This window comes from Diabrotica virgifera, chromosome 10 (assembly GCF_917563875.1).
Source record: "Diabrotica virgifera virgifera chromosome 10, PGI_DIABVI_V3a".
NCBI classification, from domain to species: Eukaryota; Metazoa; Arthropoda; class Insecta; order Coleoptera; family Chrysomelidae; genus Diabrotica; species Diabrotica virgifera.
In genome coordinates this window covers 147359625-147378326 of record NC_065452.1, presented here as the reverse complement: position 1 = coordinate 147378326, position 18702 = coordinate 147359625, and the positions used below count along the sequence as shown (strand labels likewise).

General features: G+C 31.1%; 2 protein-coding genes across 34 annotated transcripts in view; one reads left to right on the top strand and one right to left on the bottom strand.

The window, feature by feature from the left end:
* The window catches only part of LOC126893466 (protein claret segregational-like), a 649821-nt gene that overhangs the window by 444178 nt on the left and 186941 nt on the right, over positions 1-18702 (top strand). The window lies entirely within an intron of this gene.
* LOC126893469 (protein disulfide-isomerase A6 homolog) overlaps positions 1-18702 on the bottom strand; it is a 504458-nt gene that overhangs the window by 423975 nt on the left and 61781 nt on the right. The window contains exon 8 of one of the 14 annotated variants that reach the window (XM_050663725.1): positions 6677-6725. The exons of the other annotated variants lie outside the window; for them this stretch is intronic. Within the exon in view, the coding sequence (XP_050519682.1) occupies positions 6692-6725 (34 nt within the window). The 3' untranslated portion in view covers positions 6677-6691. Of the gene's footprint in view, positions 1-6676; positions 6726-18702 lie in introns of those variants that run through there. 14 annotated transcript variants of the gene reach the window in all.

The following is an 18702-nucleotide window of genomic DNA, read 5'->3' as shown; positions in this document are numbered from 1 at the left end:
CTTGATAACTCTCTATTATTTTATGGTACTTTTTTATTTCTTAAGCATTCCCTATACCTAACTGCTTTAATTTTTGAGTTATTCGTGATTCTTTAATCCAAACATTAATTGCAACAAAAATTACGTGAAATTTTATTAGGTGGCTGTGCAAATATTCAATCAAAAATAATTTTTCTAAAAAAAGTAGATACTAATCTAGACTGATCCTTACTTTATTAATTTTGGACGCGATATCCAAATACCTACGTAGTTAAGATTGTTGGTGCGTAAAATATGAATAAAAACGTACAAGATTCTACCTAGTTGGCTATGATAATAAATTTGATAAAACATTTGACATTATACTATTTTTATAGTTCCAGTTGCTTTGTTACCATTACTAATATTAATTTTTTTAATAAATAACTGATCAGTAACTGATCAAAATGGTTTCTGTGGTAGGAGAGTATAATAAAAATGTGCTACTAGCAATAAGAATTTTTCATCAGCAATTCCCTGATAGACGAAAACCAAGAAGAGAAACTCTTGAAAGTATACTAAAACGGTTTCAATGCATAGGATACTTAAATTACGAGAAATCTGATAGAATAAAACTATTCTAAATGAATAAAATGAATTAAATGTAATCCTTAGTGTAACTGAGGATCTGCATATTAGAAAGAACGTTTTTATAATATAACTATCTAGACCTAAACTGTTGAAATCGTTTTAGTGTACTTTCAAAAGTTTCTCTTCTTGGTTTTCGTCTATCAGGGAATTGCTGATGAAAAATTCTTATTGCTAGTAGCACATTTTTGTTATACTCTCCTAGCACAGAATCGTTTTTGATCAGTTACTCATCAGTTATTCATTAAAAAAAATTAATATTAGTAATGGTAACAAAGCAACTGGAACTATAAAAATAGTATAATGTCAAATGTTTTAGCAAATTTATTGTCATAGGCAACTAGGTACAATCTTTTATGTTTTTATTCATATTTTACGCAGCAAAAATCTTAACTACGTAGGTATTTGGATATCTTATCCAAAATTAATAAATTAAGGATCGGCCACCTAATAAAATTTCACGTAATTTTTGTTGCAATTAATGTTTGGATTAAAGAATCACGAATAACTCAAAAATTAAAGCAGGTAGGTATAGGGAATGCTTAAGAAATAAAAAAGTACCATAAAATATCATTTCATTAGAATACTAAAATACAGGGTGTTCCATTTAAGAAAACTCAGAAAATACTCATTTCGAGTTTTGACCAACCCTGTATATTAAAAATCGTTTGACCATAAATAGGAACTTTGATGTCAAATCACTACAATTCTACAGGGTGTGAATATTGCTATGAAATTAACAATAAAACGTAATTATCTTTTAAACCACCTCGTATAATATTACAAAACCCTATATTTTGAGAAAGAAGGTATCGAGAAGAATCGAAAAATGTAAAAATAAACAGGGTGTTCCATTAAAAAAAACATAAGTTTGTGTCACCCTGTCAATACGGGTGACCCTGTATATCTGAAAATATTGTTAAATTATGGTCCTATCCATGCCCCAACTTTTATGTAAATAACTTTTTTTCGTATCTCTTACGACAAACGAGTAATTGGACTTTGTCACACTAATGCCCCATCCTGTATGTCGCTTAGCGTAATTCTGTTATATTTCAAAAATACATTATTTACAACGTTATGCATATTATATCCGTCTGTAGAATTCTTGTGCTTATTTATTACATATTTATTAGGCTAGTATTTGAACCTTAAGAAAACTCAATACATCTGAGTAACTTCCTCTAAAGATAGTAGGATAACTAATAGCCCGTATACACGACAAGGATTTAACGTAGAGATGTGACTGTGCAGTTCGTTGGTGTCGATTTATCTAACGTGAGGACGCAAATCGACCAAATAACCAAAAATCTGCGTTGATTTGCGTCCACACCAACGAACTGCAGTCACTCACATCGCTACGTTAAATCGTTGTTGTGTATACGAGCTATAAGTAGTAGTTCGAGTGTACATCCATTCTATGAACACATTCTAGACAGTGATTTTTTTACGAGAAGAATAATAAACAGGTCACGCACATACCATACCAGCACATCCCTCAAGTGTGAGAAAATTTGAAATTTCTAGAGCCAAATCTATCAGTTCTTCTTTTAACCGTTATTTTATTTCATAAGATCTATCAATTCTTTTCATTTTACATGTCTTTTCGTGGTTAGTTTTATTTAAGGCTTGAATGTCGACAATTTTTACCGATAGTAGGAAAAACGAGCAGCATAGAACTTGTTGATATACAGGGTGTTTGGCAAAGAATGGGATATAGCTTAACCTTAGATTCCTGAGTTTAAAATAGGTAAATTTAAGCTAACTTACCTTAGTACAAAAGTTGACAATAACCGAAATACAGGGTGTCAAAGTTAAACTTTTATTTTATTTATTTTTGAATATTTCCTGACAGGCATGGGACAACAACACGAAATTTGGTAAGTGGTGCTGGTATTGTACAATCTACTAAATTATGTTAAACAAACATTTCTGGCTACTACCAGAGGCGTACGACGGGGGAACGTGAATGGTTGACCCTTCCCAAATTCTACGCCACTGGCGGAATTGCTATTTTAGTGCAATTTTTTGATTCTCCAATACTTTCTATGTAAAAAATATACTCTTCATTCCTAACGATAAATCCATTAGTTTTCGAGATATTTGAAGCTAAAAACGAAGGTGCATAATACATTAATCAAAAAAGTGTGCCTTTTCATTTTTAACTTCAAATATCTCGAAAACTAATGACTTTATCGGTACGAATGAAGAGTATATTATTTGCATAGAAAGTACTGGAGAATCTAAAAATTATGCTAAAATAGCAGTTTCATCAGTGGCGTAGAATTTGGGAAGGGTCAGCCATTCACTTTCTCCTGTTGTACGCCTCTGGTAGTAGTCAAAAACGATTATTTAACATAATTTAGTAGGGTGTACAGTGCCTACACTTTCTGCCAAGTATCACACGGATATGTCAAATTATTTTAAAGTATTCATTTTTTTAAAATCATTTATTCTTTAATTAAAACTTTAAGAACTATGTGTGCCCAGTACTATAAAACTATTTGACATATCCTTATGATACTTGGCAGAAAGTTTAAGTACTTTATACCCTACTAAATTATGTTAAATAATCGTTTGTGGTTAATACCAGAGGCGTACAACAGGGGAAAGTGAATGGTTGATCCTTCCCAAATTCTACGCCACTGATGAAACTGCTATTTTAGCATAATTTTTAGATTCTCCAATACTTTCTATGCAAATAATATACTCTTCATTCGTAACGATAAAATCATTAGTTTTCGAGATATTTGAAGTTAAAAATGAAAAGGCACACTTATTTTGATTAATGTTTTTAGCTCCTTCGTTTTTAGCTTCAAATATCTCGAAAACTAATGGCTTTATAGTTACAAATGGAGAGTATGTTATTTACATCGAAAGTATTGGAAAATCAAAAAATAGCACTAAAATAGAAATTCCGCCAGTGATGTAGAATTTGGGAAGGGTCAACCATTCACTTTTCCCCGTCGTACGCCTCTGGTAGTAGCCAGAAACGTTTGTTTAACATAATTTAGTAGGGTTTATAGTACCAGCACCACTTACCAAATTTCGTGTTGTTGTCCCATGCCTGTCAGGAAATATTCAAAAATAAATAAAATAAAAGTTTAACTCTGACACCTTGTATTTCGGTTATTATCAACTTTTGTACTAAGGTAAGTTAGCTTAAATCGACCTGTTTTAACCTCAGGAATCTAATGTTAAGCTATGGCCCATTCTTTACCAAACACCCTGTATAGGTGGTAGTGAGAAAATCATTACAGAGATCTACGGAATGTAGTCAGAAATTTGTACGCATAAATAACTCGATAAATTATTCAGGATCCATTCGTCTGATGAACTCAAACGTACAGTCCATAGCATGGGATACTCCCACCACTCAACTCTGACCTTACACACGCCCACAAAATGGCGACACGTCAAGTATTCGTGACGTTCTTTTCTAATTATCGTTAGGTACATGCGATCTAACTTTTCTTCTTTTTCTGTAATTTGTTTTTGTAAAATATTCTTATTCACCTATGAAAGTTTATTTGATAACTAATCTTACATTTTATTTATATTTAATATGATTTTCTATAATTTGTGCATGATTTTCTCACTACGCCGATATATTCGGGCTATAAACATGAATCATCAAGACACAAATGAAAGATGTAAAAAATGCCGTTGATAAATAATATGAAACAAAAATTTAGAAAGAATAGTTACAGACATACTTTAAATCAAAATGAGAGATAAAAACAAGAAGTGTTAAAAAGAAGAATCGACAGATATGGATTCTTAGAAGGCTCTAGGAATCTTATACTTTCAAACGCGCAAATGGCCATGCTCTACTATTAAACAACGGCAAACGAGAAGTCTCTACGCATTCACTCATTGCTCAAAGAGCATTCCTGACTAATAAATCTATTTGGTTTTACGAAAGGTCGGTTACAGCTCTAGATGTACAATTATACACAACCAAACTTATACGGAATCACAACTTATTTCAAACCAATATTTATTTCTTTTGAAAACACTTGTGATTGTTGCGAAGAATAAAGGTTTTTGAAGTTATACTTCTTTACGCGAGATATGAGGGGGGATCTTTATATGTTAAAACCTATGATCCGGGCGCATGCGCATTATAACTTTGTTATGATTGGATGTTCAAATGACATGTCAAAAATTATCCAATATGGCAGCTGTAGCACAGCTGTGGTGTGGACGGTTGACGGTTTGGTTATGTAATGTATGGTTGTTGCGTGTTAAAATTTGTGGGAAGAGAAACAACAAAGGTTAGTTAATAGTTATACTGCCTTTTTGAAGTTATACTTCTTTAGGCGCGATTTCATTGAGGGTGAAATTTTAGTAATCTTCGCACACAGGCAGTATGGCGTTCGTTACTAAATGTTTTAATTTATGTAGTTATCAGTCCAGAAAAGGTGTGGAAAGAATATATTAGTGTTTTTAAATATATTTTTCTACATACGTGTTAAAAATGCAATTTATAGCACTCCATAGGAGCGTTAAAAATGCTACTTTAAAGCACCGATGCTTTAAAAATTTTAAGGCACTGCAGTTAAAAGTGAATTGTCAAATTGTGAAACGTCAAAATATTTATATTTCATTTAGTAACATTAATAGATATTAATAATACCTATTTACGAATGTTTCTTCTAAAATTTATGAATATATTAATTTTATAATACATTTAAGTATACTTCATCTAATTTACTTACCGTTGCACGTCATTCGCGTCATAGCCCGTGACGTCACATGATACCAACACGAAATATTTAGGCGGTAGGTGTGTTCTTTTTATAATCACTTTGCCGAGTACAATGGCATTACAGCCACTAGACATATTTTATTATATACGCGTAGAAATAATATTTAAATATTTCTATTAATGTTAGCTTAAAGAAATACACAATAATATGTTTCATTTAATTTGTACAAATGGATTATAAAGCGTTTTTATGAAGCACATTTGTTCGGAATACACTGTAACTATAATCGAACGGAGGTGACATTTTGCCATAAATTGGTAACATTTATTTGACAGTTGCGGTGATGACAATTCATATTTGTTTATATTCTTTACTACAAGTATTTGTTTCATTATATTTACTGTTTTTATTATGTACTTTAACGTAAGATTATAACTTAATTCTTGTTTTCTATTTTTAAAGTTGTTATTTATTTACATTGAATATTAATTGGTTTTGCTGTAAAATCCACTACCGCAAAAATTGTGTGATGTATTTGATTTAAAATGAATTCAAGAATTTTTTGTAATTGGGCAACAATGTCAACTTAGATCTCTAACGTAGATAATGACGTGCAACGGTAAGTAAATTAGATGAACTGTATGTATGTAGTAATTTTCTTTACAATTTTTACTTACCAATTTGTTTTGTTTATACCTAATATCGCCGTTGTCTAGCAAGTGTCTGCGTAGATTAGCGGTATGTGTATTTAGCTACGGACCCGTTGGTACTTGGTTCAATTCCCACATAAGGAATTTTTTTTTGTTTATTATTAATGGTTATTGACATCTTAGACTATTATTATATGGACTTATAAATGATAAAAAATAATTAAAATAATTAATCGGGATGTTGCTTAACTATTTACCGGGTTGCAAATTTATAATAATTGCCTATTTCAAAATGCACTTTTGAAATTAATTTTTCTTATGCACAAATGCAATTTCAGATTTCTTATTCATTACAATAGTTCACAAAATTTCCTGACATTCTCACGAAATCAACGCACCAAACTGCATTAAAATCCGTCTTACTGCGCCAAAAATCGAGAGTAAGGCCTTTTTTGTGCTTCAATACCTCGACTAATTCGGCCAGAGATCGAGAGGTCGTGAGTTCGAATCCAGTGCAATCCTATACTTTTATTTTTTTGAAAGCGGTAAGCACAAAATTAGTTTGGTGTTTTAAAAAAAATTAAAACAAACTGTTTAAAGTATATTTATTTTTAAGAAATCATATAATAGAAGTATAACTTCTTACGTGCGTACAAAGTACACACACATTCTTTTTTTCACATACCAGCAGAGTGACTACAGACTTCCGTGAAGCAGAAGATATCACTGTTCTGGAGTGACCTGCTTGCTCCCCGACCTTAACAGTAAAATTAACCGCTTAAAAGGAAAATTAGATCTCACGGGGATAATCGTTAATCGCAATTATACGCCAGGGAAATGAGGCAAAATATACCATGTTCGGTACACTTGAGCAGCCAGCTTGCAAATAGGTTTTTTGGATACTATATACCTAATGCATTATAAATTCAAAAATGCTCGTCACAGTTCGGACGAGAATTTTAGTTATTAACAAATAAATGTCAAAAATGGCAGTTTTTTCGTTTAAGTGGGTAAAAATAGGGCTATTAGATATCTTTTCTTTTAGCAGACGAGCAAAGGTTAAAAATGGCGGTTTTTGAATTTTGGTCCGATAATTTGTTGCTTCGGAAATTTCAAAATTAATCTAAAATTTCGAAAATAAAAAATTTGCTATAACTTTTGTGAAAATGGCCTTTAGACTTTCATATTGCATGAAAAGTTGAGTCAAACAGTCCATTGAATGCACAAAAAAGTTTAAGATGATTCGTCAATTAGTTTAAATTTTATTCAATTTGTTTATCCCAAAGCGCTTTTTTTGGAATGTTATTGTTCAGAAAAAAAAGAATGATAAAGCAGTTCTGTGGAAACTACGTGAAAGAAGAATAGTTTTGTTTTCAAAGAATTTAAAATAAATCAATAAAAAGTCATAATTATCATTCCGAAAACATTTAACTAAAGCAGTCATTTTTGGCTTATAAACAATTTAAATAACTTTGTTAATATTGACTCTAAATTAAAATTATTTTGGTATTTGAAAAGCTAGTGTTTTTACACGAATTTAAAAAAAAACTTTTTGCTTAGGTTAATTATGGTCAAAGTTAGCCACGTTTTTTATTTAATTCACAGCTACTTTGTTTATAACAATTAAGCAACCTAACTAGCGCCATTTTAAAGCTCAAGGTATATATGTAGTTTATATGTAAAAATTTGAGTAAACTTTGAACTTCAACAAAGTGGTTAATAAAGCTTTAAAAATTACGCCTTAACGAAATCCATTCGTGGTCGGTGGAGGGGAATTATTAAAATCCGTGCACACAAAAAATGAAATTGATTCTTCAAACATATATGCTGCGATTAATATCTCCCGAGCTTGTTGATGGATTTTGTTCATAATTTTTTTAATTTTCACGTACTCGTAGTCTTATAGCGCACTTTATGTACACATATCCCCACCTAACATTACAAAATGATAAGGGGGAACCCCCCTTATCACTCAGAGATATGAAAAATAGATTACGACCGATTCTAAGACCTACCGAATATTCATATATAATTTCATAAAAATCGGTCAAGCGGTCTCAGAGGAGTATGACAATTAACACTGTGACAGGAGAATTTTATAGATGTAAATATATAGATGGCTATTAAAAATGGGGGTTTGTAATAGAAGAGTGAAAATTAAGGGTTGTATATATTTTTTAATTCTACACTATATAAAATTAAGGTAGACAACTTTGTCCAAAAAAATTTAAAAAAATGTTACGGGGGTAACCCCACTTATAATTTATGGGTATAACAAATAGATTAAAACATACTCTCAGTCCTACAGGATATACATGTGAAATTTCATAAAAATCGGTCTAGCTGTTTCGGAGGAGTATGGTAACTAACACTGTTACATGACTATTTTATGTATATAAAAGTAACTGTGAATTAAGTACTAAAAGTGGCTAAAAATGACCGCATTTAACCTAGGCGAAAAGTTTTTTTTTGAAAATTCGTTTAAAAATACCAGCTTTTGAAATCCTAAAATAGATTTACTCTACAGTCAATATTAACAAATCTATTCAAATTGTTTTTAAACCAAAAATGACTACTTTAGTAAAATATTTTCGGAATGATAAATTTTGATTGATTTTTTTATACTTTTTGAAAATATAAGTATTCTTCTTTCACGTATGTTTCACAGAATTGCTGTATCATTATTATTTTCTGAACAATAACATTGCACAAAAAAGCTCTTTGGGATAAACAAATTGAATAAAATTTAAACTAATTGACGAATTGTCTAGGGTACATTCCATGTCAAATCACTCAGGCAAAAATTTTTGGATCTCAGATTTGTCTATGGGATATAGCTTCTGCGGGACGTAAAAATAAGATATTTAAAGTCAAAAAATCTTCTTCTTTTTTTCTCAAAATGTGATTTTATGCGATTTTACAGTGATTTGGTGTTTATTTAAACAAATTTGCATTTTCTGTCGTAAAGTATCAATGAAAAACATAATATAATAGAAAGAACTCAAAAATGTCATTATATGGCATTATAACAAGTTATTTTGAATCAAAACAAGTTTTTGATCAAATTTTATAGTGCAAACAACGTTAAAATACCGTTTTTTACATTTTCCTCCATTCCCAAAATACATTATCATCGATTTGGCTGAAAATTTGCCCACAGATAGCCAAAAGATAGGACTTTAAGTGGTTAGAAGGATTTAAATTATATTTCAATACCAAAAAAGTTACATGCAGTAATATCAGACTCAAAAGTATATATTAGTCCAGTCGGGATAGCATTTGACCTTGAATGCCGAGCTGCCCAAAATTTTATTTTTCTGATGTTTAAGGGAGTCAATAGTAGCCTAAATTTAAAATCACGAATGAATTCCTCCGTTACGTTAGCCGCCATCTTCATTTTAAAGGAGAACCTTTTTTGCTCAATATCTCCGCCATTTTTAACTTTTCGACAAAAATGGTAGGAACAGAAATTGTTCCAAATAAATCGTATTTACAATTATTACAATTTCTTTTTAACAATTTTTGTCGTGAGGTCGATATTTTCGAGTTAATTGTACTTACAGTAGACGCCTATATTTTTGACTATATTGCATGTAACTTTTTTGGTATTGTAATATAATTCAAATCCTTCTCACCACTTAAAGTCCTATGTTTTGTCTATCTGTGGGCAAATTTTCAGCCAAATCGATTATGCTGTATTTTGGGAATGGAGAAAAATGTAAAAAACGATATTTTAACGTTTTCTACACTATAAAATTTAATCAAAAGCTTGTTTTGAATCAAAGTAACTTGTTATAATGCCATATAATGACATTTTTGAGCCCCTTCTATTAAAATATTATGTTTTCCATTGATACTTTACGATAGAAAATGCAAATTTGTATAAATAAACACCAAATCACTGTAAAATCGCATAAAATAACATTTTGAGAAAAAAAGAAGAAGATTTTTTGACCTTAAATATCTTATTTTTCGTCCCGCAGAAGCTATATACCAATTTTCAGACAAATCGGAGGTCCAAAATTTTTTTTGCTAAAAAAATTGAGTGATTTGAAATGGAATGACCCCTAGAATGTTTTTGTTAATGATATGTACTGATTGTCTCAACTTTTCATGAAATATCAAAGTCTTAAGTTCATTTTCGCAAAAGTTATTGGTATATTTATTGGTATATTCACTGCATATTGCTATGGTTTATATTTTGTGTTAGTTATTTATCTAATAAAAATAATTTTGTTTAATTATCACTCAAACTAACTTATTTCTACTAGAAAAATTGAATGTATTCCCGAAATTTGAAGAAAACTAAAAATATCTCGGAAAGTAATCAGTTTAGATATAGGGAATGCTATATAAAAATGAAAGAGTATATTAAATATAATAATGTTGAAAAATAAAATATAGGGTGATCCATTTAAAAAAATAGAGAAAATCGTAATTTGGTTTTGTAGTTCACCCTGTATACAAATATTCGTCAATGATGTGAATTGGACTTAATTTAAAAACTACAGTATATTGTTTATCTTATTACATAAAACAAATTATTGTCTACGAATTACTTCTTTATATACAGGGTGTTAATCTCATAGTGATTTCGAAATAAAAATGGTCATAACTTGTTAAATACTCTGTATAGTAATACAAAACCATATATCATATGAACAAGAATTATGAGGGGAATATAAATATGAAAAAATATATAGGGTGTCCCGTTTAAAAAATTATATGTTTGATATACCACGCAGTTACTGATCACCCTGTAGAAATGGACATATTTTCCAAGCGTGGAGAATATCATTGCCTACATTTTTTCTAAATAACTTTTCTCGATATTTTATACCGTAATGGAGTTATCGACCGATCCCGCACTAAAAACTCACCCTGTATATGTATTTGGTCTACAGTTGACCTCGCTTTGGTCTGAAACCGCACTGGTATTCACACATCATTTCTTCCGAAAACGATTCCAGACGGCTGTATATAATTCGTGATAATATCATGTAGACGACATTTAAAACTGTTCATCATCATCATCAGTAGCTCGACAACCATTTTTGGGCCCTGGCTTGTTCTAGGATTTTCCGCCATTCTGTTCTGTTCCTTGCTTTGTTCTTCCAGAGGGTAATCTCAAGTGTTTTCAGATCTTGTTCCACTTGTTCCATGTATCTAAGTTTGGGTCTTCCCTTTGACCTTCTCCCTACTGGTGTTTGCCTCATTATATGTTTTGATGTTTCAGTCTCCAACATCCGTTCAACATGGCCCATCCAGCGCAGACGTCCGATCTTTATGGATGTTATGACGTCGGGTTCGTTGTATGCTGCGTATAGTTCAAAATTATATCTTCTGCGCCATACGTCATTTTCTTTCACCCCCTTATACAGTGTGTCTACGTAACTAGGAACCATATGGAAAACATTTTTAATATCGATTTTACGAAAAAAAGTTATTCTTCATACAGTGCTCTGCATAGTATAAAACCTAAGATGCAATCATCAGATATCAAATTTTATCAATAATATACGAGGTATGTTAAAAAATATGTAAAGTGCCTTTATATTTCACAATATCAAAAATTGTTATTAAGAAAATTGTTTGTAATAAAAAATTTTGTTATAATATGAATTTACACTGTTCTAATTGAAAATTTTTTTTTGAAAATTTTCCTCAAATTACGGATACCAAACATCATTTTTATTTGATAACTCCGTTATTATTAATTTTGCGAAAAAAAGTTGTTCTGTATAAAAATGTCTGAATAGTCAAAACACCAAGATGCAATCATAATATCTCAATTTTTTTCAATTTTATACGAGGTATGTCAAAAAATATTAATTTCGCTCAAGAGTAAAATACCTTTATAGTTCACAATATTTCAACTAGAAGGATACAATTGCATATTGAAACATAGTTTTTAATTCTGAACAACTTTTTATAAGAGATTCATATTTTTTGACATACCTTGTATAGAATTGACAAAATTTAATATCCTATAATTTTATTTTAGTTGTTAGACTATGCAGAACGTTTTATAAAGGATAACTTTTTTTCGTAAAATTAATAATAACGGAGCTATCATAAATAAAAATGATGTTGGGTGTCCGTGATTTGAGGAAAATTTTCAAAAAAAAAATTTTTCAATTAGAAGAGTGTAAATGCAGATTAAAACATAATTTTTAATTACAAACAATTTTTCTCAATGACAATTTTCGATATTGTGAAATATAAAGGCACTTTACTCTTGAGCGAAATTCATATTTTTTGACATACCTCGTATACTGTTGATAAAATTTGATATCTGATGATTGCATCTTAGGTTTTAGACTATGCAGAGCACTTTATAAAGAATAACTTTTTTCGTAAAATTGATATTAAAAAAGTTTCCCATATGGTTCCAAGTTACGCAGACACACTGTATATGTGTCTGAGGATTTTTCGTTCAAACGTACCTAATAAGTTCTCATCGCTTTTCGACAGTGTCAATGTCTCTGATCCATATACAGTATGTCCCTGTAAGTTGTATCCATATGGAAAACTTTTTTATTATTAATTTTACGAAAAAAAGTTATTCTTTATAAAAAGCTCTGCATGGTCAAAAACCTAAGATTTAACCATCAAATATCAAATTTTTTGATTATTATACGAGGTATGTCAAAAAGTTTGAATTTCACTCAAGAGTAAAGTAGCTTTATTTATCGTAATATTGGAAATTACTATTATGAAAAGTTGTTTAAAATTAAAAACTATATTCTAATATGCAATTACATTCTTCTAATTGAAAAATTTTTTTTTTGAGAAATTATGGATAACTATCATTATTTTTTCAGTTATTTCAATTCTGATAACTCTTTTATTATTAATTTTACGAAAAAAAGTGATTCTTAATAAAAAATTCTGAATGGTATAAAACTTAAAATACAACCATCTTATATCAAATTTTATCAATTTTATACGAGGTATGTCAAAAAAGATAAATTTAGATCAAAAGTAAAGTACCTTTATAGTTCAGAATATTTCAATTAGAAGGATGTAATTACATACTGAAACATAGTTTTTAATTCTAAATAACTTTTCATAATAACAATTTTCGATATTGTGAAAAATAAACGTATTTTACTCTTGAGCGAAATTCATATTTTTTGACATACCTCGTATAAAATTGATAAAATTTGACAAAAGATGGTTGTATTTTAGATTTTAGACCACGCAGAACTTTTTATTAGGAATCACTTTTTTTCGTAAAATTAATAATAAAAGAGTTATCTGAATTAAAACAACTGAAAATAATGTTATCCATAATTTTTCAAAAAAAAATTTTTAATTAGAAGGATGTAGTTGCATACTAGAATACAGTTTTTAATTCCAAACAACTTTTCATAATAGCAATTTTCAATATTGTGAAAAATAAAGCTACTTTACTCTTGAGTGAAATTCAAACTTGTTGGCATACCTCGTATAATATTCAAAAAATTTGATATTTGATGGTTAAATCTTAGGTTTTGGACCATGCAGAGCTTTTTATAAAGAATAACTTTTTTTCGTAAAATTAATAATAAAAAAGTTTTCCATAAGGATACAACTTACAGGGACATACTGTATAAGGAGCGGTTTTATCAGGGTTTTGTATATTTTGCATTTGGTTTTTCTCGTGATGTTAGATGTTTAATTAGTCCATTATATGTTTTATTAGCAATATGTATTCTTCTCTTAACTTCTTCGCTGACATTGTTATCTGCGGTAACTAGTGAACCTAGATATGTAAAAATTTTTACGCTTTCGATGTTATAGTCTCCTATTGTCAGATTCTGTAGGTTTCTTTGACCTGTCGATTTGCTGGCCTTCATGTATTTGGTTTTTATTTCATTAATATTTAGGCCACTGTTTTATGCCGCTCTTTCTATCGCATTAAATGCTTCTATCATTTCTCTTTTGCTTCTAGCTATGATATCAACATCATCTGCAAATGCCAATATTTGTACACTTTTTGTTATTATTGTTCCTCTGGTGTTGACTTTTGACTTTCTAATTATTTTTTCTAATGTGATATTGAATAGAATACAGGATAGGGCATCTCCCTGTTGTAGGCCCATTCTGACATGGATTGTATCTGTTAGTGCGTTTTGAATTCGAATTTTGCTTTGTACTTTAAGTGTTTCTTTTACTATATCAATGAGTTGAGTTGGAATATTAAACTCTTTCAGGGCGTGGATCAGAGATTCTCGATGGATACTATCATAGGCACTCTCAAAATCAATGAAGAGATGATGTGTGTCTATATTAAATTCACTAGTCTTTTCCAAGATTTGCCTCAAGACGAAGATATGATCTATTTTGAACTTCTGCCTGCAGAAACCACATTGGTATCCCCCAACTATTTGTTCCGCATATGGCCTCAATCACTCATACACAATATTTGACAGTATTTTATATGCCACAGTCAGTAGCGTTATTGCCCTGTAGTTTTTACATTCAAGCTGATCTCCCTTTTTATGTAGTGGAATAATTACTCCGCTATTCCAGTCTTGTCGCAGTTGTTTATAATTCCATATGTTCACTATTAGTTCGTGGATCGCATTCAATAGGGAGTCTCCGCCTTCTTTTATTAATTCTGCGCTAATATTGTCTAATCCAGGTTACTTGTTGTTTTTCAGTCTGGTAACTGCTTCTTGCATTTCAGCTACTGAAGGGGGGTTGTTTCTCTGGTATCCGTTTGATCCAGTATAATTACATTGTATAGTGGATCTCCGTTTTGTTCAAACTTTTCTTTGAAGAATTCAGTCCATTTTTGTAGTATTTCACTCTGTTGAGTTACTATATCTACTTCTTTGTCTCTGCACATCATTGTTCTTGGTTTAAATTCTTTTCTGCTTTTGTTAAGTTTTTGGTAGAATTTTCTGGTTTCTGTTGGTTTATTTAATTCTTCAATTTCTTGGAGTTCTTTTTCTACGTGATCTCTTTTTTTCTGCGATGTATTTTCTTCTCTTCCCTCCTTAGCATTCTATATTCCTCCTCTACCTGTCTTGTTCTATGTCGTTGTTGTAATCGTTGATATGCATTATTTTTTCTCTCTGTTATGTTACGACACTCTTCATCGAACCACTTCCTTTCAGTTGATTTGACCTTTTTTTGTAGACCCAAGGTCTCTTTGGCAGCGTCTTGTATGATGTTTTTACACGCTTCCCATTCTCTGTTTATATCCTTGTGCTTTGGTCTGTTTTCTAGCCTTCCTTTTATATTATATTCTTTGTATTTGGCCTTTTTGCTGTTGTCTGCTAAGTTTTCTATTTCATATTTTTCAATTTTGGACCCTTTTCTTTTTTTATGTTTGAGATTCTGGCTCTTATTGTACTTTCCACTAGGTAGTGATCTGAGTCGTCATTTGCCCCTCGTCTGCTGCATACGTTTATTACGTCTGAGTGATGTCTAGAGTCAATAATAATAGTCTAAGAGCTAGTGAACCCTCCGACTAACGGTCGTCCTGTAAGGCTAGAAATTTTTCTAGTGATAATTCATAGCACACCAAGGCTAAAAACCATGACCTGGCAGGCATCAGCGGTGCACGTGTATCTACCAGGTGAATCGAAAAGTGCAAATTTAGAGGGTAAAATAAACTTTCTCCTGTAAGGTTTAAATTAAAGTATGTGTTTGAGTAAGTCATTTAGAAGAAATGTGTACAATGACAGGAGATTCTGAAGAGCATAAGACCTTGCCAGGCGAGGGGAAAGATTAGGGGTTTTTCCTAAAATTATTTTTTTTGCATCGAACAAATTTTTTTTAAGTTTTTTGAATCATTCCAAACAGAAAAGGTCTTGTGATTTTTCTCTTAAGTTAATAGTTTTTGTTATATGTATAAGCAGTGGCGGCTCGTGACATCTGCTATAGGGTGTGCTGCATGAACCACGGCCAATATAAAATAATAGAAATAGAATAACATACGAAAACAAAAACAATAAAATTAGCCTTAATACTAATTAATAGTAACTAATAACGACATGCTATAAAAATCTGATTAACTTACATTTATTGCATTTTTCTAAATTGGATGCACACGGAAAACAGAAAAAAGCATTTTTTTCGGAACATCCACAAATCCACTGATTTCGTAGATACATGTCTTTATTAAATTTACGCGTATATGTTTTTCCACGGCTTTTACCGGACACTTCAATATTAAGATCAGGCATAGGACGGCCACGTTCTTTTATAATCAACTGTTGTTGCTAGTGAAGTTTTTGAAATTTATTTACACCTAATTTAAATTGAAACTCCATTGTTTTAAACACGCTCGAACAAAACAAATTAAACAGAATTTCTAAACACGGCACAGATGCAACGGTCACGAATAACTGTCGTGAATTGCAGCTCCCAAACACATTTCCGAGGCCGCACATCGCCGATTGCCGAAGCACATCGGCTAAGATCGCCGTTTGCTTAATAAATGCATTTTACCGCTGCCAGTGTTTCGGTTTCACTGGCTTCAAAAAGATTGCTTCACTGGAGCACCAAATACGTAAAAAAATTATACGGTTTCACTAGAGGAGTAAATACGTAAAAAAAATAATATTAATCATCGTTGTTGGTGAATTATTATTAACAGTTGATGTTTAATATGATAATATGGCAGATTTGAAATAAAACTATATTAATTATTCTTTAATAATTAAGATTTGCTATGGTTGTTTGGTAGTTCTGCAGCTCAGCAGCACATAAAGAAAAGCCGCCACTGTGTATAAGCAATTGAAAATTTTGAAAATTGCGAAATCGACCATTGTTAACCCTAAATCGGACATTTATCTAAAAATTTCAAAGTTGCCAAGGTAGGTGGATATTCTTTAAACATTGATTGATGAAATCCCAAAGAGTTTTTTGCAATACAATATCGGAAACCCCTTTGTTTTTTAATTGCTAATCAAGCGGGCGCGACACTATAGTATAAGTGAGGAAGTTTAAGTTGGCATACATTCATTATCTCGAGAATGGGCAAATTTCAAGAGCAATCCTCAGACAGGTCGATTTTTATTTTTAAATTAGGACTTTTTGGCATATATATAATACTACTGACGTCATCCATCTGAGCGTGATGACGTAATCGATGATTTTTTTAAATGAGAGTAGGGGTTGTGTGATAGCTCATTTGAAAGGTTATTTAATTCTCTATTCACTAATATAAACATTAACATAATTATTTATACAGGGTGTACAAAAAAATTTTTTTTTATTAAATTAACTTTGATTAAATTTGACAAATAGAAGAAAATTTTTTTGTACACCCTGTATAAATAATTATGTCAATGTTTATATTACTGAATAGAGAATTAAATAACCTTTCAAATGAGCTATCACACAACCCCTACTCTTATTTAAAAAAATCATCGATTACGTCATCACGCCCAGATGGATGACGTCACTAGTATTATATATATACCAAAAAGTCCTAATTCAAAAATAAAAATCGACCTGTCTGAGGATTTCTCTTGAAATTTGCCCATTCTCGAGATAATGAATTTATGCAAACTCAAACGTCCTCACTACTTATACTACAGTGCCGCGCCCGCTTGATCAGCAATTAATAAAACAAAGGGGTTTTCGATATTTTATTGCAAAAAACTCTTCGGAATTTCATCAATCAATGTTTAAAGAATATCTACGTACCTTGGCAACATTGAAATTTTTAGATAAATTTCCGATTTAGGGTTAAAAATGGTCGATTTCGCAATTGTCAAAATTTTCAATCGCTTATATAACAAAAACTATTAACTTAAGAGAAAAATCACTAAAGACCTTTTCTGTTTGGAATGATTAAAAAAACTTAAAAAAAATTTGTTCGATGCAAAAAGAATAATTTTAGGAAAAACCCCTAATCTTTCCCCTCGCCTGGCAAGGTCTTATGCTCTTCAGAATCGCCTGTCATTGTACACATTTCTTCTAAATGACTTACTGAAACACATAGGTAAATTTAAACCTTACAGGAGAAAGTTTATTTTACCTCTAAACTATGCACTTTTCGATTCACTTGGTAGATACACGTGCAGGGCTGATGCCTGCCAGGTCATGGTTTTTAGTCTTGGTGTGCTATGATATATCACTATACAAATTTCTAGCCTTACAGAACGACCGTTAGTCGAAGGGTTCACTAGCTCTTAGACTATAACATGATCGATCATGTTTACTGTAACCCCATCTGGAGATCTCCACGTTCCCTTATGAATATTTTTTCGCTCATTTAAAACTGTTATGCCCCTATAATTTTCGCAGAGTCGTTTGTCTCCCTCCTTGTACATAGGAAATATTATTCCCAATTCCTACTTTCCAATCTTCTGGGATGACTTCTAGTGTCCATATGCGCTCGATTAGTTTATGGATACTCTTCCATAGCACATGTCCACCATTCTTTATCAGTTCTGCAGTTATTCCATTTGTGCCAGGCGCTTTGTTATTTTTTAGATGTTTTATGACGTTTGTAGTTTCTTCCAATATTGGTTGCTCAACTAGTTGTTCTGCTGTGTGGTGAATTATTTCTTCATCTTGGTTTTGTAGTTTTTCTGGGTTTAAGAACTCTTAAAAATACTCTTTCCACCTTTTCATTAGCTGCTCTTTCTCGCTGAAATTGCCCCATTTTTGCCCTTGCAAACTGTTGTTCTTGTCATGTATCCTTGTGTGTATTGATTGGTTTCGTTGTACAATTTTTTAGTCTATCTTCTGTTACTATAATCTGTAAGTTGTTGTATTTTTCTATT